This window comes from Podarcis vaucheri, assembly GCF_965113315.1.
Source record: "Podarcis vaucheri genome assembly, chromosome: 1".
NCBI classification, from domain to species: domain Eukaryota; kingdom Metazoa; phylum Chordata; class Lepidosauria; order Squamata; family Lacertidae; genus Podarcis; species Podarcis vaucheri.
This window is the reverse complement of record NC_138759.1, coordinates 139400660-139426565: the sequence shown is the minus strand read 5'-3', so window position 1 is coordinate 139426565 and position 25906 is coordinate 139400660. Positions and strand designations below refer to the sequence as shown.

Here is a 25906-nt window from a genome sequence, read left to right as displayed (position 1 = left end):
GTCGGTCATTTTATCTGCCTAGAGAAGTAACTGTCATAATTATTATAGCTGTTTATATCCATCCGATGCTAATGTCAGTGCGGCGCTTTCTAAGCTATATGACGTCATCTCTAAGCAGCAGCAACTCCACCCAGAGGGTGCCCTTGTTGTGGCAGGGGACTTCAATCAAGCCTGCCTAAAGACAGTTTTTCCTAAGTTTGAACAGTTTGTGAAATTTCCCACTAGAGGACAGAATTTTCTAGATCTCACATATTCCAATTTGAAACAGGCATACAGGCATACATACCCTTCCCCCACTTAGGCTCTTCTGACCATTCTTCAGTTTTTCTATGTCTGAAGTACATCCCTCTCAGAAGAATTCAGCCGTTTATAAAAACAGTTAGAATTTGGCCAGAGGGTGCTCTTAGTCAGCTCCAGGATTGTTTTGAGAGCACTGATTGGAGTGTGTTTGAACATCAAGATATGCATAGATACACAGATACTATACTTTCCTATATTAAAGTGTGTACCGACAAGGTAACATCGCAGAGATGCATTAGAGTCTATGGGAATTGTAAACCATAGTTGACTGCTGAAGTAAGAACACTCCTGAAAATCCGGGATTCTGCCTTTAAGACAGGGAATATAAACATATACAGAGAGGCGAGAACAAATCTCAAAAAAGGCATTAAGGCAGCAAAACAACAGCATAAGCTTAAGGGGGGGAAATTATTTAGCCAATAACAACATGAAACAAGTGTGGCAACGACTGCAGCACCTAACCAGCTACAAGGGCAATACAAGGAACATGGTTAAGGCTGATGATTCATTGGCAGAGGAGCTGAACATCTTCTTTGCTCAGGGTGCAGTTGGTTGGGTTTTATCTTCTAGGGATAATTACCCTATTGAACTTTCACCTCTTCCCCATACCATTCTGACCCAGGAGTCCTGGCCCAGGGATGACTTGTTAGTGAGGGGGTCTTACCCCTCTATTGGGGAGGCTAGTATGGGGTCTGGGATTCCCACTATTGAAGGGCTAGGGAAGAATGGTGGTGGGGCTAGATATCACTATCGGTGAAGGGTTTTGAGATGCAGTGATGCTCAAACCCATTCAAATCTTTTTAAAATAATAATAATAATATTAATAATTTCAAAATTACAGAAAAGAAAGAAAAAAATTAAAAACAACACTACAATACATGGGAAAAAAACAAGAAAAAAACAAGACATAAAAACCAATGCAACAATACAGCAAAAAGATAAAAAAGAAGGGGAAAAAAGACACAAATCCCATATTACATATCTCTAACTTCCATTTGCTTGTTTCATTGACCTCCTCACACCTCCCTTTTTGTATTCTAGTTTAACTGATTATTTCTGCAAATTCTTTCCATCTTTCTCAATTTTTACTAAATAATTTATCTTAACAATTTAACCTATTAATTAACACAACAAATCCTTTCCATCCTTTCCCCATATTCTGTTATTCAAATTACCTTAAGTTATTTAACCTTATCTTACCAAAAAAATACTTTAGAGCTTAATGCTTAATGCTCAATTATACATAACTCCTGGTATCTTCTCTACTAGAGTCATATAGTTTCATTCCAACATTATCCCTAATGTTCATTAATTTTAGGCTAATTCCCTAGGGAATTTTTTTTATATATATAAATTTTCTTCCAATCTCCATCCAACGTCTCTTCTTCCTGGTCTCGGGTCGTGTCAGTCCTTACTGTCCATTCCATCTAGTCCATCAACCTGGTAATCTAATGTCCGAGGCCCTTAAGTCTCTTCCATGTCCCTTCTGCAGATCTTCTTCTTGTTTATACCTGCACTTTTCCTTGTCTTTTGTTGGTCTCTTTCTTAGTTTCTTTCCTTTCTCGTTGGGGAGTAGGTCTCTGGGGGATTCCAACCCAAAATTATCTCCGTCTCCCTTCATCAAACCAGCCCATTCCCCAGAGTCCCACTCCCCACAGTCATCAATATAGTCCAAAAAATATTTAAAAACATATTTTGAGGTCTCTCCAAAGATAAGAACCTCCTCAGCTCCAGACTCCCCCTGGCCGACTCCAACTTCAATCTTCAAAGACAGCGGCTTATGCTCCTGTAGGGCCTCGGGTCTCTCCATTTGTATTATTTGAGGTGCAACCACAACCTCCTCCATTATCTTCTGCACTTGCCCAATCAGTACAGGTTCCTGAGTTGGTCCCTGAATAGTTTCTGTATCAATATTCCCTATTTGTCCACAGTTATTAACCACAACAGTCATCACATCCATTTTCTCATTCATCAAATCCATCTTCTCATGCATCTGTTCCAGCAAGGCACTTGTCATGCATAAAGCAAGCACCAAAACTTCCTCCCAGCTCATATTTAGTCAAGGTCAAAAAGGACTGGTCCCACGATCTTAATCTGACAGCTGTAGAGTCCTCAAGTAGACTGCAGCAACAATTTAGCAAGCTCCCTCTAGAGGAGACAATTTCTATTTGTATCCATTTTTTTTAAGGCAAGTCCAACAAAGGAAAATTACTTTCATTTTTCAGATATTTTGTTTCTTTAGAATGCAGAAGGCAACATTGGAATCAATTTATTTCTCTTTAGCTATCTGTCAAAGTATTCCATTCACAGTCAATGAACCTCTCCAAGAATTTCTGCTTTGACACCCCGTTCCCAGGTTAGAGACGGTGGAAACTTATCTTTCTTCACTCCCTCTCCTGCAGGCGTTAAACAAAGTCCCCCCCCTTTTCTCCTGCTTCCAAGGGGGTTTCAGTAAATATAAATGAAGGAAATTTAAACTTTTTTAACGACTTTCCAGGCTTTAGCTTACAAGGTTTTTGCTTCAGTCTATGTACAAAAAGCGGAAGGCAGACTTCCTGTTTTGAACCTTCCCGCTTCGGTGCCAAATTAAGATATTTCTTGATCCAATTTTCCATTTCTACTCACGGGTACTTCTTTTAAATCCAATTGTCCACAGGAAAAAGTCAGCGCTCTCCGGCAATGGCTGTGCGGCTTCACTCCGTGAAAGTAGCAATCAGTTCGCAGCACCGCGCCGCTCACCCCACTTCACTCCGGAGCCCCAAAATGGGGTTCCTGGTACGTAGGGGGCGCTCCTGGTGCCCTGCCAAACCCCACGTTCCCAGGCTTTCTCCGCCTGGGATTTCTAGCGGGTCCCCACCTTCGCCGCGGCAGGAAGACCCAGTTTCCACGGAGCCAGTTCCTCCGGTCGAAGGAACTCCGCCATTTGCCGATGGCGCTAACCCAGAAGTCCACAAACCCATTCAAATCTACGCCCCATTCCAAGGGACAGGGGTAGGGCGAGCAGGGATTACCCACCTCCATCATTGGTGTTGTGCAATGCCAGGTCCATAGGCAATAAAACTGCCACCATGCGTGACTTTATTGTCTCGCAGGGGATTGTCCTGGCTTGTGTGACAGAGACCTGGGTATGGGAAGGCGAAGTAGTCTCCCTACGTGAGATAACACCTCCAGGTTTCTCTGTCCTCCACCAATCGCAGACTGTGGGTTGGGGGGGGAGGAGTAGCGTTGTTAATCTGGGAGGATTGCTCTTTCAGGGCTCTACCACCACCGTCGATCTCCGGCATTGAATGTGTTGGTCTCATGTGGGGCACCAAGGAGAGCTTGGCTGTCTGGCTGGTGTACTGACCACCCAGTGCACCGGCAGCCACCCTGTCAGACCTGTTGGAGGTGGTGGCAGGCTGGGCCTTGGAGTTCCCAAGACTATTGGATTTGGGAGACTTCATCGTCCATGCCAATGCTGCCCCCTCCTCACAGGCTCTGGACCTTGTGACCTCCATGGCAACCCTGGGGCTCTCCCAGTTTGTTTTGAGCCCCACCCATCAAGCAGGCCACACGCTGGATTTGATCTTTGGTGCTGGCATAAATGTGATCATGCTCCCCCCCTGTGGAAGTGCCATGGTCTGATCACTACACTCTGAAAGCCAAGATTGACTTCCCGCTCCTCCCCTGCTTGGGCGAGCCTATTTGGGCTTGCCTGCGAAGGTTGATGGATCCTGATAGATTCCGTCAGGCCTTGCGGGACCCTGCTCCTCCTGGAACTCATTAGATGACCTTGTTGAGGACTGGAATAATCAGCTCTTGGCAGCCATTGATGAGATTGCGCCTGAGCACTCTCTGCGACCCCGTCGAAACTGGGCCCCTTGGTTTACCGAGGAGCTCCGGAAAATGAAGCGGGATCTCAGACAGCTAGAGCAAGTATGGCGACGGATTCGTGACGGAGCTTCAAGAACATCTTATAGGATGCTTATGAAAGCCTATGAGATGGCTATGAAAGCTGCTAAGAAATCTTACTTCGCAGCTTCCATTGCATCTGCTAGCTTTCGCCCCGCACAACTTTTTAGAATAATTAGGTTGTTAACGTCCTTAGGAGGACAACCAAATTTAAGCACAAATTCGACCCACAGCTGTGAGGCATTTGCGAGCTTTTTTGCGGAGAAAGTCCTGTTGCTTTGCCGTGACCTCCCTGCCAAGTTAGATACAGTGACAGAACTGGAGGCCCCTCGACTGACTTCGGGTCCAGTGTTAGACCATTTCGATCAGATACTCCCTGCTGCTGTGGATAGCTTCCTCCAAGCTGGTAGGCCCACCACCTGCCTCCTCAATCCGTGCCCGTCTTGGCTGATTAGGGCATGCCCAGATATCACACAGACCCCCCTGGTTGAAATTATCAATTTGTCCCTTGGCACGGGGACATTCCCAGGGGAGCTGAAGGAAGCAATGGTGCATCCACTTTATGGTACATCAGCTTTATGTGTAACACTTGTTTTTCTTTCATCTTCTCCCTTCTTACATCAGCCAATTTATGAGTTCTAAATTTGCTTGGAGGAACTATGTCTCTTACTGTAACTGCAAAGTGCTCTAATAAATTAATTATCAGAATCCTTTTATTGAGTGTGTTTTATTGTATTTTGATAAGAATGAAGGTTCCTGAGATTCCTCAGAGGTGAAGTAAGGTCTTGGAATGGAGAAAGTGAAAATGTTCATGAAGAAGTGAGGGACGGAAGGAAGGAAGGATATACTCCTCAAGAGGGAACACAGACTTGGGTCAACAGTTTGGACCTCTAAATGTCAGCCCTGGCTAACATAGTAACATGCTGAAGATCCTCCATATGCAACAGAACATTTATAGGATTCCAACTTAACAAAGCTCAAGATTTTAGGTCAAGACCTACAGCTTTCACACAGTACAAGATGCTGTACAAACTGCGTTCTCTATATGCATGTATCACCTCAAGACTCTTCAGTGGTTTCTATTATGTGAATCACCACAAGACAAGATGCAATCTTAAGCGGTTTCTCTGGTAGTAACACTAAATTACGGGCAAATCCGTTTGCAAGTTTTTGAATCTGAAGGCAATCAGTTATGCTTTTTGAAAGCACTAATTACTATCTGTGTTAATATACCTGCCAACAAACAACTGTTTAATATAGATCAGAATGATGGAGGGCATCAAAGTTTTCTTCCCTGTGACAGATTATGTGCAATAAATCTTGTCACATCACTAAAGCCATGCAGCAGATGATGGATTAACTCCCCTTCAACAACCTGCCTCAGTAGCAGAAACAGGTGTTTTTTTTGGGGGGAGGGGCAGACCATTCTTTGAGCTTGTTTTTGCGTGGCATGGCTCTGATGTTGGGAAAGATTGAGGGCACAAGGAGAAGGGGATGACAGAGGACGAGATGGTTGGATAGTGTCTTTGAAGCTACAAACATGAGTCTGACCAAACTGCGGGAGGCAGTGGAAGACAGAAGTGCCTGGCGTGCTCTGGTCCATGGGGTCACGAAGAGTCGGACACGACTAAACAACAACATGCCATATTTTGGGCCAATATCCACTGTACTGTAGTGAAGGACTTTTGTACAGTACAAAATCAGGCTGAAGATGCACTTGTGTATCTTTAGATTTATATCACTACAGCAATAGCCATATTTATCTGTAATAGAATTTACACTTAGCAAGAGGCCAGGCGTGTAATTCATAACTGACTTATTTCAGAGCAACCCAGCTAATTTTAATAGGATTACTCTGTAATAATTGTAGCCTGATTGTGCATATTTATGTATTCTCCAGGCTTACGAAAATCATACATTAAAACTAAGGACCTAATTCATTTTAGTCGGTGGCAACACATACATATTCAAAGAGTAGAACATCGCAACCTGGAATATTTCATACCAATTGTTTAATTTGACACATAATTTCTCTCAATTGGCCTGCACACTCATTCGCTGATATCATTCTGTAACCATTCTGGATTATTTAAAGAGTTTTCCAGTCTGTGACAATCCATCTTTTCACAAGGATGTCAGCATTCCATAAAAATGCCTCTTGCAACTTGCTGATATCTGAAAAACTGTATGACTATTCAATTATATATAATTTAAATAACAACAACAAAATAAATTAGTTTTAGCTTGTGTAAATTATTCTGAAGAATCCCAATGTACTTGCAAACCACACATTGGGCATATTTTATCCTCTTGCAGCATGATATATACCCACTGCTGAAGTGAAACTCATCAGTTCAAGAATACCTCTCAACCGGGCAAAATACTTTATCTAACTGAAGAGGAATTTTAGTACCACTGGAAGAATATCTCCCTATACTACTAATCCTCTGTCTCCCCCACCCCTTTTAAGTTACCCTTCAGACAGAGAGCCCGCTCTCCTTTACAGATGGTGAGAAACTTCATGACAGTGTACTTTACCAAGCCACTCAGCACCCATGACTTCAGATCATAGGTTGCCACTGTCAACAAAGTAACAGCAAACTATAACCGTGGAGCTCATGCATGAGAATCAACGAAGGAAGAAGCTCGGGAGCCTACAGTGGACATTCCTGGTCGCCAAACCATTGGCTTGGCACTTTGTATGAATTAAACAATTGTTTTATATTTCCATGCAGCTATTTACCTACTGGTATGTTGTTCTTTTAAAAGCATAGCTGCTAACAGAATTTGTTTCTAAAAAACAATTATGGGATGAGCTTCCAATATAAGTAGTCCATAAAAATTATAAACTGGTAAGAACCCGACACACTTTTCTACTGCATCACTTTAAGCCTGTCCAGTATCCATGCTTGCTGCTTTGATAGGGAGCTTTAATCTTGACTCACTTTTTATTCCTCCCTCATGAAAATGATTTTCTGTTGTGTTCAACTCAGGAATACAGAAACCCTGACGGATCCAAGCTACCATGGACAGATCCTCACACTGGTTAACCCCATAATAGGGAACGGTGGTGTCCCAGATACTGCTGCTTTGGATGAAATGGGCCTCAGCAGGTTCTTGGAGTCTGAAGGCATTAAGGTAAGCAGCAGCGATATCAGAAAAGTCTCTCTCTCTCTCTCTGTTGTGGGGCAAGGTTCCCGATTGTTTTGCTAATAAGTATATTGGTGGGACGCGGGTGGTGCTGTGGGTTAAACCACAGAGCCTAGGACTTGCCGATCAGAAGGTTGGCGGTTCAAATCCCCGCGACGGGGTGAGCTCCCGTTGCTCAGTCCCTGCTCCTGCCAATCTAGCAGTTCGAAAGCACGTTAAAGTGCAAGTAGATAAATAGGTACCTCTCCGGAGGGAAGGTAAACGGCATTTCCGTGCGCTGCTCTGGTTTGCCAGAAGCGGCTTAGTCATGCTGGCCACATGACCCGGAAGCTGTACGCCGGCTCCCTCGGCCAGTAAAGCGAGATGAGCACCTCAACCCCAGAGGCGGTCACGACTGGACCTAATGCCCTTTACCTTTACCTATATTGGTATCCCTCATAGTCCTTCTGTAAGGTATATGAGATCATCTAGAAATGTATCCTTTGTATCCTTCTGATACAAACTCAAAGTGAAAACGTTTCTGAGTGTCAAATTCTTTTGGTTCGCTGTAAGACAGACTTCAGGTTATAATTTAAAATTACATTTTACAGTCAGATTTGCTGTCATTCTTCATAGGTTTCAGGCTTGCTGGTGTTGGATTATAGCAATGAGTACAGTCACTGGCGAGCTGTCAAGACCCTCGCAGAATGGCTGAAAGAGGAAAAGGTGAGGAATATTTTTTGGATAACCAAGAGCAAATCACTTGCTGGAGTGGAACTAGTTTTTAAAACCATTTGACATTGAATGGCTTGAGCATCGTTATTCAAAATTATTGTTCAGTTGTTGCTTTTTTTGAGATGCCTACCTGTTACACTAAAACAGGGGTCAGCAAACTTTTTCAGCAGAGGGCCTGTCCACGGTCCCTCAGACCTTGTGGGGGGGCGGACTATATTTTCAAGGAAAAAAATGAACGAATTCCTATGCCCCACAAATAACCCAGAGATGCATTTTAAATAAAAGTACACATTCTACTCATGTAAAAACACGCTGATTCCCATCCGCGGGCCCAATTTAGAAGGCGACTGGGCTGGATTTGGCCCCCGGGCCTTAGGTTGCCTACCCCTGCACTAAGACAACTCTAGAAATCTTTGTCTTCAGCAGATATTTGCAAAACTTGTAACAAAAGTTGCATTTTCACTCCCTTCCACTCCGGTTCATTGATTAGTACATTTGGAATGTCAGGTTATATTTTCAAATGGTTGAGCTGTCGGCCCTGTAACCTGTGATTTTTTTGAAAGAGAATTCTCTCAAGGAGCGCTACAGATTTAAACTGGTTTAATCTATATGTTCCCTCCCCACCAAGGAACCTTGGGAGTTGCTTAGATGGAGCACATAGGGGGAGCTAGCTTTCACAAGAGAAGTTTCTCTCTAAACATATTGCCAAATTCAGTTTCCAAGATGCTTTGGTAGAAGATATGGAAGTTAGTACTTTAAAGTCAATTTAATGTTGTAATGTGGACACGCCCAATAGGAAGCATGTCGGTTAAGCACAATGTTAGAATCATAGAATAGAATCATAGAGTTGGAAGAGACCACAAGGGCCATCGAGTCCAACCCCCTGCCAAGCAGGAAACACCATCAGAGCACTCCTGACATATGGTTGTCAAGCCTCTGCTTAAAGACCTCCAAAGTAGCAGACTCCACCACACTCCTTGGCAGCAAATTCCACCCGTCGAACAGCTCTTACTGTCAGGAAGTTCTTCCTAATGTTTAGGTGGAATCTTCTTTCTTGTAGTTTGGATCCATTGCTCCGTGTCCGCTTCTCTGGAGCAGCAGAAAACAACCTTTCTCCCTCCTCTATGTGACATCCTTTTATATATTTGAACATGGCTATCATATCACCCCTTAACCTCCTCTTCTCCAGGCTAAACATGCCCAGCTCCCTTAGCCGTTCCTCATAAGGCATCGTTTCCAGGCCTTTGACCATTTTGGTTGCCCTCCTCTGGACACGTTCCAGTTTGTCAGTGTCCTTCTTGAATTGTGGTGCCCAGAACTGGACACAGTACTCCAGGTGTGGTCTGACCACAGCAGAATACAGTGGCACTATTACTTCCCTTGATCTAGATGCTATACTCCTATTGATGCAGCCCAGAATTGCATTGGCTTTTTTAGCTGCCGCGTCACACTGTTGGCTCATGTCAAGTTTGTGGTCAACCAAGACTCCTAGATCCTTTTCACATGTACTGCTCTCAAGCCAGGTGTCACCCATCTTGTATTTGTGCCTCTCATTTTTTTTGCCCAAGTGCAATACTTTACATTTCTCCCTGTTAAAATTCATCTTGTTTGTTTTTGCCCAGTTCTCTAATCTGTCAAGGTCGTTTTGAAGTGTGATCCTGTCCTCAGGGGTGTTAGCCACCCCTCCCAGTTTGGTGTCATCTGCAAATTTGATCAGGATGCCCTTGAGTCCATCATCCAAGTCGTTGATAAAGATGTTGAATAAGATCGGGCCCAAGACAGAACCCTGTGGCACCCCACTAGTCACTCTTCTCCAGGATGAAGAGGAACCATTGATGAGCATCCTTTGGGTTCGATCAGTCAGCCAGTTACAAATCCACTGAGTGGTAGCATAGTCAAGACTGCATTTTACCAGCTTCTTTACAAGAATATCATGGGGCACCTTGTCAAATGCCTTGCTGAAATCAAGGTAGGCTACATCCACTGCGTTCCCTTCATCTACCAGGCTTGTAATTCTGTCAAAAAACGAGATCAGGTTAGTCTGACATGACTTATTTTTCAGAAATCCATGCTGACTATTGGTGATCACAGCATTCCTTTCTAGGTGCTCACAGACTGTTTGCTTAATGATCTGCTCCAGAATCTTCCCTGCTATTGATGTCAGACTGACTGGGCGGTAATTATTTGGGTCCTCTCTTTCCCCCTTTTTGAAAATAGGGACAACATTTGCCTTCCTCCAGTCTGCCGGGACTTCGCCTGTTCTCCAGGAATTCTCAAAGATGACTGCCAGTGGTTCTGAGATCACATCTGCCAGTTCTTTTAATACTCTTGGATGCAGCTCATCTGGCCCTGGAGACTTGAATACATCTAATCTAGCCAAATATTCTTGTACTATCTCCTTAGTTATTCTGGGCTGTGTTTCCTTTGCTGAATCATTTGCTCCAAATTCTTCAGTGCGGGCATTGTTTTCTTTATCGGAGAAGACTGAGGCAAAGAAGGCATTGAGGAGTTCAGCCCTTTCTGTGTCCCCTGTTTGCATTTCACCATCTTCTCCTCTGAGTGACCCCACTGTTTCTTTGTTCTTCCTTTTGCTACGAACATACCCATAAAAGCCTTTTTTGTTGCTTTTAACCTCTCTAGCAAGCCTGAATTCATTCTGTGCTTTAGCTTTTCTGACTTTGTGTCTACACGTGCTGGCTATTTTTTTGAATTCCTCTTTGGTGGTTTCCCCCCTTTTCCATTTTTTGTACACATCCTTTTTTAATCTTAATTCAGTTAAAAGTTCTTTAGATAGCCACCCTGGTTTCTTTAGGCACCTTCCATGTTTTCGTCTCATTGGTATTGCCTGACGTTGTGCTTTTACTATCTCCGTCTTAACAAACTCCCAGCCATCATGAACTCCCTTTCCTTTTAGTATTGCTGTCCATGGGATCTCACCCAGCACTTCCCTAAGTTTTATGAAGTCGGCTTTCTTAAAGTCAAGAAATTGAGTCCTAGTATGCTTGGCTGCTCCTTTCCGCTGTATAGTAAACTTCAGAAGAGCATGATCACTCGCGCCTAATGATCCTTCCACATCTACCCCACTAACCAGGTCATCAACATTGGTTAGGACCAGATCTAAAATGGCTGTTCCTCTTGTTGCTTCTCCCACTTTCTGGACAATGAAGTTGTCTGCAAGGCCAGTGAGGAATCTGTTTGACCTTATATTCTTGGCTGAGTTTGACGTCCAACAAATATCCGGGTAGGGACGCGGGTGGCGCTGTGGGTTAAAGCCTCAGCGCCTAGGGCTTGCCGATCGAAAGGTCGGCGGTTCGAATCCCCGCGGCGGGGTGCGCTCCCGCTGCTCGGTCCCAGCGCCTGCCCACCTAGCAGTTCGAAAGCACCCCCGGGGGCAAGTAGATAAATAGGTACCGCTTACCAGCGGGAAGGTAAACGGCGTTCCGTGTGCGGCTCTGGCTCGCCAGAGCAGCGTTGTCACGCTGGCCACGTGACCCGGAAGTGTCTCCGGACAGCGCTGGCCCCCGGCCAATAGATGTGAGATGGGCGCACAAACCCCAGAGTCTGTCAAGACTGGCCCGTTCGGGCAGGGGTACCTTTACCTTTACCTTTAAATATCCGGGTAATTGAAGTCCCCCATTACTACTATCTCCCTTCCTTTTGCATGCTTGGCCATCTGTTCCAGGAAGGCATCATCTATGTCCTCCGTTTGGCTTGGGGATCTATAGTAAACTCCCACAATGAGGTCTCTGTTATTCTTCTCTCCCTTAATTTTGACCCAAATGCTCTCACTTTGGCTTTGAGGTTCTAAATCTTGGATCTCTTCACAGGTATACACATCCCTGACATATAACGCCACTCCTCCTCCTTTCTTGTCTGGTCTGTTTCTCTGAAATAGATTGTATCCCCCCATTATTACATTCCAATCGTGGGACTTATCCCACCAGGTTTCAGTGATGTCTATTATGTCATATTTAGTTTGCTGTACCAAGAGCTCAAGCTCATCTTGTTTATTTCCCATGCTTTGCGCATTAGTGTACAGACATTGAAGTCCATTAATCATTCCCCCGTGTCTCTTATTTAAGGATTTTTTCCTCCCTCCACTAGGTCCGCGTGCTGTTTGCTCCATTTGGTCTATGACATTTGGATGATCATCTTCATTAATTGATAGACTCCTACCTTCAGGAGCACTGTCTCCCTCCCCCACATTAGTCAGTTTAAAGCCCTCCTGATGAGGTTTCTGAGATTTTTGGCAAAAACATTTCTCCCAACCGTTGTGAGGTGCAGCCCATCACTTGCCAGAAGTCCATCTTCAAGAAACTGCAGTCCGTGATCTAAGAATCCAAACCATTCCTGTTTACACCATTTGCGAAGCCCGCTGTTCACTTCCACTATTTTCCCCTCTCTCCCTGGGCCACGTCGTTCAACTGGGAGGACAGACGAGATGACAATTTGTGCATTTAGTTGCTTCAATTTCCTGCCGAGAGCCTCGTAGTCTCTTTTGATCTTCTGGAGGCTATTGCTTGCAGTGTCATTGGTTCCCACATGAACCAAGAGGAAGGGGTATTCGTCAGAGGGTTTTATGATTCCTTGCAGTCGTTCAGTTACATCTTGGATCTTAGCCCCGGGGAGACAGCACACTTCACGAGACATCTTGTCAGGCCCACAGATCACTGCTTCTGTTCCCCTCAGTAGGGAATCCCCTATCACCACTACACGCCTCCTCTTGGGTTTGGTCGGGGTTCTTCCGTGAGCTGTCCGTTCCAAGGTCGCCTGCACATTCCCTGAGGACTGACTTTGCTGCTCGTCTTCATATACCTGATCGACTGTAATGAGGGAGAGATCCTCAAATGGAGTCTGCTCTTCGTCTTCCATGCTCGGGGAGAGGACCTCAAAGCGACTGTGTATTTCTAAACAATCAGAGTGAACCCTGGGCCTCCTACTTCTTTGAGTCACGTTTCTCCATATATCTGGCTCCTGTGTTGGTGAACTAGCCTCCTTCTCAGGGGAGTCCCCTGTCTCCTCCCTGGTGGAGACGTTGTGCTCTGTTGCTTCCAAGAAGAGCTCCAGCTCTCTAATTCTTTGGAGCGTAGCTACACGTTCCTCCAGTTGCTGGACTTTGTCTTTTAAAAGGGCAATCAACATGCAATTGCTGCAGGTAAAGCTGCCTGCAACCTTTGGCAAGATGGCAAACATTGCGCAGGAATCGCAGGCGACTGCAGCTGTTCCCTCCCCTTCCATCTTGAGATCGTGTCGTTGGGGGTGGCTACAGAGGTCCTCCATCATAAAAAGCTTGAAGACGGGACAAATAACTCCCCCCCCCAAAAAACCTAGGTCTCCCCCAACAAACGTTTGAGACTAGCTCCCCTAAATCTAAAAGATGGGTATAACTGCGCACGCCGCCCTGCAAACTCTGATAAGCTCCTCCCACAGCTAATCCCCTGCCTCAACAGAAACCCTGCCCCCTCTGACCTTTACACAGGGAAAACAGCTAATCAGCCACAAAGAAACACACACACACAAGAAAACCCTTTTTGCTCCTTCTTCAACTGATGCCCTGCAAACTCTGATAAGCTCCTCCCACAGCTAATCCCCTGCCTCAACAGAAACCCTGCCCCCTCTGACCTTTACACAGGGAAAACAGCTAACCAGCCACAAAGAAACACACACACACAAGAAAACCCTTTTTTCCCTACGTAGAAGTTATCTCACACAAGAATAAAGTAAACATAATACGTATTCAACATGTAATACTGGCATGGCAAAACTATCACATGGTGACTGTTGCAAAAATAACGTAAGAATTGGACTTTAGAGAGCATGATTCGTAGACTCTGCTAAAATGTTGCTTCTGTTTGAGATCACTGCTAGTTTTAACGGGAGCTTTTCTGAACATCGGGCACTACATCTTTACACTAATGCAAGGATTAGCACTAGTACAAAGGGATTTGCCCTTATCCTCCATGCCCCCTTGTATATACCACCCCCAAATTGGGATGGTTGGAAGAACAGATCTAGAGGGAGCGTGGGGGCAGAGAGGAGGAAAACAATCTGTTGCACAAGAAGAAATTGTGCTGATGGAACATTCCCCTTTAGTGTTGCATTGAATATAACTTAGGATTTCCAGGATGGTCTTCCACAAAGGGAGCTAGTTTCAGTATTCTGTTGGGAATGTAACTGACTTAGGTTTCTAAATTCTAATCTGCCTGTATCTGTGTTTTTTTCAGGTCCCGGCACTTTATGGTATTGATACCAGGATGCTTTCTAAAATAATTCGAAACAAGGTAGATGAAAAACACAAATAGCTGTGCTGGTCCATTATAAAACAACAACAACACCACCACACTGGGCTACCACAATAAATCCTTATCAGAACCAACTATAAATCACAAACTACTGTGCAAGCCTCTGAATTCCACAGAACTCTTCCTCTTGTTAGATATTAAGAAAAAGAAAGGGGAGCAAAAAAAGAAAAAAAAGAAAGGGGAGGTTTGCTAGCTGATTATAGAGCATACAAAGCTTTCTTAAGTCCTAAATGGACCTTGATTTTCCATTAATTTGCTTTATTTCTTTGTGGCCAAGCAGGCCACAATATACCCTTGAATTCCCATATTTCTCTCTCCTTCCTTCCTTCTCTCCTTTATTTCAAAGGGAAAGCTGAGTGCATGCTTAAATCTCTTCTGTTGAAATTCAGTGTTTCAACAGTCCTTTCTTATTAAAACAGCTAGCTAAAAATGTGAGTAATATCTGCAGAATTGAAAGAAATAGGAAATTTCTAAGGAGCTGAAGTGACCGTTTACAATGAGTAGAATTGCTGAGGGCCTTGTCAAACCACAAAGGCTCCTGGGAGGCTGGAGGGACATTGCTGCAGCCTGAGTGCTGGAAGAAAGACCTGCTCCCTGCGGAGCCGTAGCTGGGTGATGTTGCACCCCTGGCAGAACCATCCAGATTGAGCCCCCTAGCCATGGACCAGTTAGCTCTTCTTTCTGCCTCTCCTCTTTCTTGCAATGAGGATGTTAGTGGGAGTGGGAGTGGCGGGGGGGGGGGGGGAGCTCCACAGCAGTGGGACCGAGTTTGGTAGAAGCTCCACAGCAGCGGGACTGAGCTGCCCCACCCACCCCTTTGGTCGGTCTCTTCAGTGGTGGCGGTGTCCTGGTCCCCTCGCTCTTTGGAGACGCCTCGCTCCCAGCAACGTGGGTTGAGCTGTGGGGGGAGATGGAGGAGAATGCTGGGGGTGAGCAGAAGGAATATCTGCAGGGGCAGCAGGTCGTGTGAGGGGGGAAATATGAGGGGCAAAACACACACAAGAGACATGGCTCCTTTCGCCACGGTGAGAGGTCCCAAGGCTGCCAGTTGGTGGGGAGCCACACACATCCCCTCACCGCCCCATTAGCCCTGGACGAAACCGTTCACTCTCCTCCTAAAGCCCAGTGCCACCCTTAACAGAACTGGCATTCCATTAAGAGTCATATGCCAATATGCTGATAGACATTATCAGAAATGTACAGTGTCCACATAATGGACATCCATAAAATGGCAAAATGACAAAACCTCAAACAACCAACTTGGTGTGAATCAGGCAAAAGTGTGGAAAATTCTTGGGGCAGGGAGTTCAGATGGATCAAGATTATAAGATTAGTATTGAGAGCTGAATCATGTAAAAAATTGGTTCATTTATAGTTGGATATATTTTTTTTAACAGCACCTTATTACTGCTCCTTAGTCAGATTAGGTTGGTGCATTATAACTCAAAAAGGGCAGATTTTGCTGTTGGAATTTAGAGATGTGAAACCCCCAGTTGTCTTCATTCTCTCTTCTTTACTCAGTTTAGGCTGTCTAATTTTAAAAAGTTATAAAGTCGTTGGGTAACTGTTATGTAGAGTTTGGATTTGATATCCCGCCTTTCACTCCCCTTCAGGAGTCTCAAAGCGGCTAACATTCTCCTTTCCCTTCCTCCCCCACAACAAACACTCTGTGAGGTGAGTGGGGCTGAGAGACTTCACAGAAGTGTGACTGGCCCAAGGTCACCCAGCAGCTGCAGGTGGAGGAGCGGAGACGCGAACCCGGTTCCCCAGATTACAAGACTACCGCTCTTAACCACTACACCACACTGGCTCCTTGTACTGTACTGAAGTTCTCACCCTGGGCCAGCAGGGGGATACTGTAGATAGTTATGCAAATGAAGGATCGAAAGTGACATTCAGTGATTGGATAGTTTTTATGCAAATGAGGGATCAAAAGTGATGTTCAGTGATTGGATAGTTTTAGAAAGTTGCGACAGTAACGTTGTACTGGAGCTCTATATAAGCAGGCTGACTGAGCCCTTCAGTCAGTTCTGTTCTGGCCTCTGAATAAACAAGAGCTGTTTGAAGAATTGCTGTGTCGTCTGATATGTTCACCCACAACTTAACAGTAACTATTTCAGTTCCTAAGAAATTTTCTCCCCCATTACCTGATGCCACTCTCCTTTCTTGTGTGCACTCATCTGTTGCTGCAGGCGCTGGAATGCATTTCAGCTTGCATTAAGGCTGGTAGGTTTGCATGGGAAGAAAGTAGATAGAGAGTGGAACCTCCAAATTTCCTAGGCAGTCTTTCTGACCTAACCTGTGCTGACCTTCCTTCTGATGTTAGATTGAAACTCTCAGGGTAGCTGACATACCGGTAACTTTGTATTCATCCTCCTTCTCAATCTCACCTCAGGAGAAGGGACGTTTTTCTTTTGTCTCTTTCTCTTTGTACCTCCAAGTTAGGTAGATCTTGGATCTTTATTATCCAACATGTATTTCTTAATAGCTTTTTATTTTATACTAAAAGTCTCTGTGTGGTTACATCCAGGGTAAAATGTGTTCCTCTAAGCAGGGGTTTGGGGCAGTGCTCAGTTCAAGCTTCTACTGATGCACATAAATGACCTATGCTCATCATATGAAGCCTTGAATCATGTGCCTCCTCTGCAAGAGATCCAGGCCTTTTCTGTGGTGGCTCCCAGTTTGTTGTCATGTTATACATTTTGTGTTTTTATTTTATGTTTTATGTTGTAAACCATCCTGTGATCTTGGGATGAAGGGCAATTTATAAATTTAATAATGATAAAATATAAAATGCTATCATTTGTTTTATTTTTGTTCTCAACAGGGAACTGTTCTTGGGAAGATTGAATTTGAGGGTCAACCTGTGCAATTTTTGGACCCAAACAAGAGAAACTTGATAGCTGAAATTTCAACAAAGGTAAACATTCCACTTTTAGTGTGCCAGTCTCATTTCCTACAAATTTCATGATGAGTTTGACTAATGTGTATCTGCTAGAAACAGGCTTGGTTGGAGAAAGAGTAGCTCAGGTATGTTTAGCGTGTCTTCAAAGGTCTCTTAATGTAGGGACAGGGGAGCATGCCGGGGCAACTTCTGGGTGGCCTTGCTAACTGAGTTGCTTCCAGTTAACTTGTTTTTGGGAGAGCTAGAATTCACTCCTGTGCTTAGGATTGAAGGAAGGGCAGTGCAATGGAGACTCTCCCTCCTCCTCATCTACCCTTTGTGGATTATTTCCATTTAGTTTTCCTAAATAAAATTCAATTAGCTGACATATCAGGTAACATTTCCTAATTGTTAGAACTGGTCAGCTCTGGAATGAAGTATGCCATCTATCCGGAATAACTAAGGTCCAGAGAATCTCTGGCCACAGTGGCCTTAATGAAAATTGCCTCCTCCAAGTGCCTCCTTCATGCATTAATTGGATTTGAGCATTTTGTTATAATATTTTTTATTGGTTTTACATAATTTTATACATTTTAGCTTTAACCATTTCAAGCATTACAATAAAAGGTTCTTTTGAACCTTCGGACTTCCTTCTCGCCCTCCATGGGTTCCATATTTAAAATAAAGTTTTCTGCAACTTTTCCCATTATCCATCTGTTATATATCCGTAGTTATTGTAGTTAATTCCACATTACAAGCGTCATTGCATCCCTGCCAATGATTTTAACTGTTTACAGTGGTCTTTTAAATGAATTAAGAATTTACTCCAGTCTTTTAAAAATACTTGATCTTCCTGGTTTCTGATCTTCCCCATCAGTTTCGCCATCTCTGCATTCTCCATCAGTTTTGTCTGCCATTCTTCTCTAGTTAGTAATTCTCCTTCCTTCCATCTCTGAGCTAGTAGCATTCTCACTGCCATCATTGTATACATTAAAAGTATTTTATCCTCTTTTGGTACCTCTTCACCTATAAACAAATGTACAGTGGTACCTCTGGATGTGAACGGGATCTGTTCCAGAGTCCCATTTGCATCCAGAGCAGAATGCAACCCATGTCTGCACGTGTGTGGGTTGCAACTCGCCACTTCTGCACATGCGCATGCGCAAGTGGCGAAACCCAGAAGTAATGCGTTCTGTTACTTCTGGGTCACCGCAGAGCGTAACCTGAAAACGCTCAACCTGAAGTGACTTTAACCCAAGGTATGGCTGTATTTTTAAACATTTTCTTTAATTCATTCTATATCATTTCCCAGAAAGCTTTTACCAGTGTACATGTCCACTACATATGGTAAAAAGTACCCTCCTTCCCTTTACATTTCCAGCACAGATTTGAACTAGTTTGTACATTTTTGCAATTTTACTTGGTGTTAGATGCCAACAATAAATCATTTTCATATAATTTTATTTCAATGAACAGCACGGATTTGAGCATTTTGGTTACAGAGGCTGGTTATCCCACAGAATGTGAGCTTTACCATTTTTATGGTCTGGTTTGTATTATTAGATGTCTTACATATTACAATTCTCAGCATAATTTATCAGTGAGTAAGCTCCACTTACCTTGAGCAAATATTATTAGGGTCACCTTTGAGCAGGAGCCTTGTCTCCTATTAATTGAGTTGATATTCCCTTGGGTTTTTGATGTGATAAGAATAGTTGGCCTGTACAGAATAAAAGAGGACAATTTGTGGAATCTAGGGCTGGAACTTGGGGAGAAACTGATTCAATCAAAACATTGTGGAATTGACCCCTTAATTTGATAAAAAATAATTTTGTGAAGTGGACCTGCCCCCAACTTTTCTTCTCCAAATGATTCTGCAGATTCTTCAATATGTTTACTGAGTAAGTCCCATTAAGCTCAATGGAGCCTTGGATATTTAATTTAATAATAATAATAATAATAATAATAATAATAATTAATAATAATTTATTTATACCCTGCCCATCTGGCTGGGCTTCCCCAGCCACTCTGGACGGCTTCCAAAAAATATTAAAATACCGTAATACATCAAACATTAAAAACTTCCTTAACAGATGTCTTCTAAAAGTCTGGTAGTTGTTGTTCTCTTTGACATCTGGTGGGAGGGCGTTCCACAGAGAGGGTGCCACTACCAAGAAGGCCCTCTGCCTGGTTCCCTGTAACTTAGCTTCTCTCAGGGAGGGAACTGCCAGAAGGCCCTTGGAGCTGGACTGGAGATAATCGACCACTGCGACCAAGGCAGTTTCAGTCCCATGATGAGGCCTGAATCCCGACTGGAAGGGATCCAAATTAATTTTTCCCCTCCCCCCCCCAAAAGCCATGAGATGAGTGCCTTCTCATTTTGCTTCGTAATTCTCAGTCAAAAAGGGGGGGGGGAGACTAAGGTTGTTTTTTAAAAAATGAAACCTGAGAGTCTGGGCTGCCCCATGGCTGCCCCTGGGCTTGGTACAGTAGTCCTGTCTGTACCTTTTCTTTGTGGACCTATTTGCCAGCCTTCTTCAATCACTTCCTTTTGGTTGGAGGAGTACTTAATATTGCACTACTTGAACAAAATGTGCTTCTGGGGAAAAAGATCCACCTGTTTTGTAAAGTGTTTCTTTTTCTTTTGGGTAGAGATTCTGCTGCAGTCCACTGTGTAGTGGTCCCAAGTGAGTAGCTTAGGAGAGGTGGACTCTTGACTGTGTGGAAGCCATCAAATTCAAATAGCACCTAAGAATGGAGTTTTCTAGGAAAAACAAAATGGTGGCCATTCTGATTCTGTTCCCCTCAGCCAAAAGAATTTCATTTCACCCTCAAAATGTAACTGAAGTAAAACAGCTGATTCAGACCCCACCAAGTGTCCCTATTTTCCAGGGAAAGTCCAGGATTCACAGAAGCTGTCCCAGTTTCTGAGTTGATTGCCCCGCTCTTCCTTAGGGCGTCCCTATTTTCATTGGAGAAATGTTGGAGGGTATGCTGATTTCAAGGTGTGTGAAAGGTCTAAGAAATGGCTCCTGTCAATTCAGTCCAGCCCTAGTGGAATGCCTGATATCTAAAGCTATTTTATAGAATAAATAAGCAGCAGGAGTAGGTGCTGTTGATTGTCTGTGCCATTAACAAGAAGGGTTTGCTATAAAGATGCTGAAAATAGCATACATAAATGAGATATAAAAAGATTAACAGAACTCCTGTGATCTCATTATCTTTATAACTTTATTTTATAGGCTTATAAAGTAACATCACAAATAAAGCTGACAATTAACTAAGCTCTTCAGTGGTGGTAATTATGGGACATGATAATCTATGTCCTAGCAAACAACTGTTTCCATGTAAATCAAAATGTGGTAGCATTTTAAGAGTTTTCTTATCAACGGTAGGTTAGAAAGGATTTTTTTTAAAATTTATGCCTTTGAAACTACAATAGGCTACATCTTGCAGAATATATTAATTCAGTGGGAAGCTTCTCAGCTTTTCTGCAAGAAGTTTGCTATTGACTTAGGAGAGTTACATTTGGGTTCCCACAAAAAGATAACCAAAATTGTGTACAGTGGTACCTCAGATTAAGTACTTAATTCGTTCCGGAGGTCTGTACTTAACCTGAAACTGTTCTTGACCTGAAGCACCACTTCAGCTAATGGGGCCTCCTGCTGCCACTGCGCTGCTGGAGTACAATTTCTGTTCTTATCTTGAAGCAAAGTTCTTAACCTGAAGCACTATTTCTGGGTTAGTGGAGTCTGTAACCTGAAGCGTATGTAACCTGAAGCGTATGTAACCCGAGGTACCACTGTATTTCTGAAGATATAATATATTATTTCCATACAATATTAATTAGGAGCCAGATTATTTCCTTATGTTTTGGTCCTGCCTTTCTTCCATCATGGAACCCAAAGTGGCATAAACCTAGTTCTCCGGTGGTCAGCCATCCAGGCACTGACCAGACCAAGGCCTGCTTAGCTTCAGCAAATCAATGGCTTCATGTACCTTCAGACCATATCCTGCAACCACATCTCATTATTCTGGCCTTTCTTCACGTCTGTCCAGTTCACGTACAAGTACAAAACAAAGGGTAGAAGTTTGATGTTTACATTAAATAGTTTGCACTGTCGAGGATTGCTGAATCAACATACAGTCCACAACATGTGGAGAGCTGGACACCATGGACTAGAGCGTTATGTGTCTATAGCTCTTGGCTGGGGAATGAATCACTAGAGCTCTTTCTTCCAGTAACAGCAGCGCTGCTAGGCAGCTGGGCCATGCAGTGATAGGATTCCCATATGCCTGCCGTTTGGTAGGAAGCTACGTAGAATGAGGAAGCTAGAATGTGTCCGCTCAGCAGCTTTGAGTGCTGTGTGATGCAACCGTGTTGAAGCTCAGGCTGTATATTTAGATTTGCATGAAGGACTTGTGTTTTAATAGCATCCGTGTACCCTTCAAATAAGACTTTCCTGAGCGAAGCTTCTGTTTTCCTCCTGAATAGTGGGAGCTCACCTGTGAAATGATTCAGTTAGGAGATTATCATCTTATCATGAAGCCTTCCAGCTGTGAAATATCTGCATGCCAAAAGAGCCTGATTAAAAGGGGGTTATTAAAAGAATAAAAATAGTTTGCTCAGCAGTAGATCAGACATGGACTTTGGAAAGTGTGCATTTTAAAATAGCAGCTGTCTCAGGTTCAGTGGGTTTGATGAGGAAGAAGAATGCTGAGTTGCTCATTGCTGGAAAACATTCTTGGTTACCCAGGAGTAGGCGCAAGGGTGCAAAAGGTATTAAAAAATAGGCATCTAAGAATCCACAGGTTGGTCAAATGGTCTGTACCAATGTGGGGCAATAAATGGTGAACAGCAAGCTTATGAAGCTAATTTTCCACAAAGTCTGCTGAAAAAGAAAACAACATAAATCATGATAGAAGTATATAAAATCATGAATGGTATGGCTGTGGAGAAAATGGTATAGAGAATTTTCTTGTAATACTAGGGTCACTCAATGAAATTAACGGGCAGTAGATTCAGAAGAGCCCCAAAAGTTCTGCTATACACAACACATAATTCCCTTGAAGTTCACTGCCTCAGTTTGTGATGAATAGTGTGGGATGGGTTTTAATGGATAGGAGAGGATATATTAATTGCAGTTCTTCTCCAAGTGCCCACATTCAGGGGTTGAACAGAGTTTCAAAATCCCATCCTTGGCAGCAAAATTAAAAGCATAGGAATTAGGCTATAAAAACTTGTTTTGGTCAAGTCCAGCTATGAAGTAAGTTGGCTCTCTCTTTCTTCCCCTGGTTAACAAAGAATCAGTCAACAACTTGGAAAGTAAGTTTAAATATATAATTTACTTACTTCTAATCTTGCATTAGAGGGATGTGGGTGGCGCTGTGGTCTAATCCACTGAGCCTAGGGCTTGCCGATCAGAAGGTCAGCAGTTCAAATCCCCGCGATGGGGTGAGCTCCCGTTGCTCAGTCCCTGCTCCTGCCAACCTAGCAGTTTGAAAGCACGTCAAAGTGCAAAGTAGATAAATAGGTACCACTCCGGCGGGAAGGTAAACGGCGTTTCTGTGCGCTGCTCTGGTTCTCCAGAAGCGGCTTTGTCCTGCTGGCCACATGACCTGGAAGCTGTATGCCAGCTCCCTCAGCCAATAAAGCGAGATGAGCTCTGCAACCCCAGAGTCAACTGCGACTGGACCTAACGGTCAGAGGTCCTTTACCTTTAGGCATGTGCCTAAAGCTGGAGCAGACAGAGGCATGTCTCCATCCAACGCTGGTCAAAGGGAGAAAGAGGGGAAACAGGAAGTACAATATGCACCTTCAGGAGAGGAAATGAGCCCCCTCTATCCATTGTATTTCTGTGGTCTGAGTATCTGCCTATCAGCAACACAGCTCTGTGGACTCAGCCCCTTCTCATACTAACTAGCAAGAATATCCCTTACTTAGGGTTGGCTGCTGATCTCCCACAAATAGGTAGCCACCAGCTTAGATGTTTAAAGGGTGATTAGAAATATTTTAGGGATGCGGGTGGCGCTGTGGGTAAAACCTCAGAGGCTAGGACTTGCCGATCACATGGTCAGCGGTTCGAATCCCCGCGGCGGGGTGCGCTCCCGTCGTTCGGTCCCAGCGCCTGCCAGCCTAGCAGTTCGAAAGCACCCCCGGGTGCAAGTAGATAAATAGGGACCGCTCTGGTGGGAAGGTAAACGGCGTTCCGTGTGCTGCACTGGCTCACCAGATGCAGCTTGTCACGCTGGCCACGTGACCCGGAAGTGTCTGCGGACAGCGCTGGCCCCCGGCCTATAGAGTGAGATGAGTGCATAACCCTAGAGTCTGGCAAGACTGGCCCGAACGGGCAGGGGTACCTTTACCTTTACCTTTAGAAATATTTTATGGCAGATAGGTTTATTAAGAGATGCATATGTATATTATTAGTGGCTAAAACATTTCTCCCTCTCGTTTTATTTTCCATTAGTTTAGCTTTTTGTTAAATCAGATATAAGCCCTTTTGTATTATTGGTGGCAACACACCATAGAATAATAATAATAATAATAATAATAATAATAATAGTCAGCCATAATATCCAAATGGTACTTCCATGTTCAAAGATGGTATATCTCAGAGTATCAGTTTCTGATGATAACAGTGGGGAAGAGCTACTGCCTTCACATTCTACCTGGGTGGCCACTGCTGGAAATAGAACAGATGGGCCCTGGATTGAATCCAACGTGGTTCACATACTATGTATTTGCTGAGAAGGAACTAAAGATTCCTTCATCTTTTTCTTAAACAGAAAATTAGAATTAGACTGTTAGAATGGGGGGAAAGGCCCAAAATAATAATAAAGAGAATCTAATGGCAAATGTATGAATTTGAACACTAGAATAAACTTTAATTAATAGTTGTAAAGGGTTACAAGCACCCTGTCACCATTATGTATGTGTTTATTTGTTGCTTTTTAAACCGAAGTGTCTCAAATTGACTTGCATAATAAGAATAGATATAATGAAACCCCCCCATCAAAATCAAATATAAAAAGCAGCAATAAAGCAAGACCTAAAGTTCGTTCTCTCTCTCTCTCTCTCTCTCTCTCTCTCTCTCTCTCACACACACACACACACACACACACACACTGCACTGAGTAAATAATGTTATTAGTGGCTAAAAACAAGTAATGATTTTGCCATAGCTGTTTCCATGGGGAGAGCATTCCTTAAGTAGGGAACCACCACTGAAAAGAACTATTCTTGTGCCTTCACTTTCCACACCTCCCTTGGGCTTTAGATGATGAGCACAATGTCCGGTTTGCTTCATGTGGGGAAAGACAGTCTTTTTGGCATTGGGATTCTGAACCACATAAGGTCAAAAACTGCACTTTGAATTGAGCCCAGAAACTATTGAGGCAAAACACAGAAATTCTGATTGGTAAACCATGGAAACAACCAATTTATCAGGCACGACTGTTGTTATGGAAAATATACACTAAAATTAGTTTTAAACTTTGCCTACAATATAATAAATATTTGGGAATCCACAAAATCATGGACACACTTTAAATAAGTTAACATTTACCAATGATGAAAAACATTAAAAAAGATATTGAAAGAAGGTCAAAGACACTCATCTCTTGGATGAGTAGAGTATCGTCAATCAAAATGAGGATATTGCCAAAATGTTGTTCGAAATTCTGCCTGTATGTAGTTCAGCAAAGACCCCCAAGAAATTTCAAAAGAAGAAGAAGAAGAAGAAAAGATTGTAAGCTTCATTCACCAAGGCAAGAGACTTAAACTTCAACTGACTGTATTGTATCAACATTCCCAGAGAGGGAGAAATGAGCCCACCACATTTGCAAAGATACCATGATGCAGCCCATATAGAAAATGTCATCAGCATGATAAACAATGTAAAAAAGATCTGGATAGAATTGGAATTTGATAAACCTCTGCAACACAAAATACCAGGTTCATAACAAAACTATCTTAGAAATGATAACAAACCCATTTGCCAAATGGAAGGAAAAAGTATTGTACAGATAGATTCACTTTTATGAAATTGATATTTCACCCACAGCAGGGCAAATCATGGGAAGAATGGGGGGATGCAGGGTGAATTGGCTGTTAATTCTATCAGGTGATACATTCTATCTCAGATTCAGTGTTTATATCTCAAGCAATTAGACCATTGACACAATTTGAAAAACTGATTCTGAACATGGCTGAACAATGGACAATGCTTGGCTATTAAACAAAATTGAGAAAAGGACCTATGCTTAGAAATCGAAGAAGCAGATTGGAACAATCTATGGACAGGCCCCCCCCCCCAAATCCCCATCCACAACCCGCATCAGATAAAAATATTTATACATAGATATCATCTAACACCTGTAAGACTCAGCTATATTGATAAACCAATATAGCTGGAAAAGCTGCAAGGTAACTGGTACAACTTTATATCTGGTGGGCATGTGAATTAATGCAAGTATTTTGGGAAAGAGTATTTACAGAAATAAACAAAAACACGAACCAGGATGTACAATGTAGCCCATGTCTAGGTTTATTAACAATCTTTAAAAATACTCAAATTACTACACAAGGAAGTTATCACTTTAATTTCGGTAGCAGCATGTTTACTTATAGCAAAGAACTGGGAAGGACTTGATCATGCAATGG

General features: G+C 43.3%; 1 protein-coding gene across 2 annotated transcripts in view; it reads left to right on the top strand.

Moving 5' to 3' along the window:
* The window catches only part of CPS1 (carbamoyl-phosphate synthase 1), a 159965-nt gene that overhangs the window by 4950 nt on the left and 129109 nt on the right, over nucleotides 1-25906 (top strand). Inside the window, exons 2-5 of one of the 2 annotated variants that reach the window (XM_082228039.1) lie at nucleotides 7185-7329; nucleotides 7957-8046; nucleotides 14280-14336; nucleotides 17185-17277. In XM_082228039.1, the coding sequence (XP_082084165.1) occupies nucleotides 7185-7329; nucleotides 7957-8046; nucleotides 14280-14336; nucleotides 17185-17277 (385 nt within the window). The remainder of the gene's footprint in view (nucleotides 1-7184; nucleotides 7330-7956; nucleotides 8047-14279; nucleotides 14337-17184; nucleotides 17278-25906) is intronic. The other variant, XM_082228040.1, reaches the window with a different exon arrangement.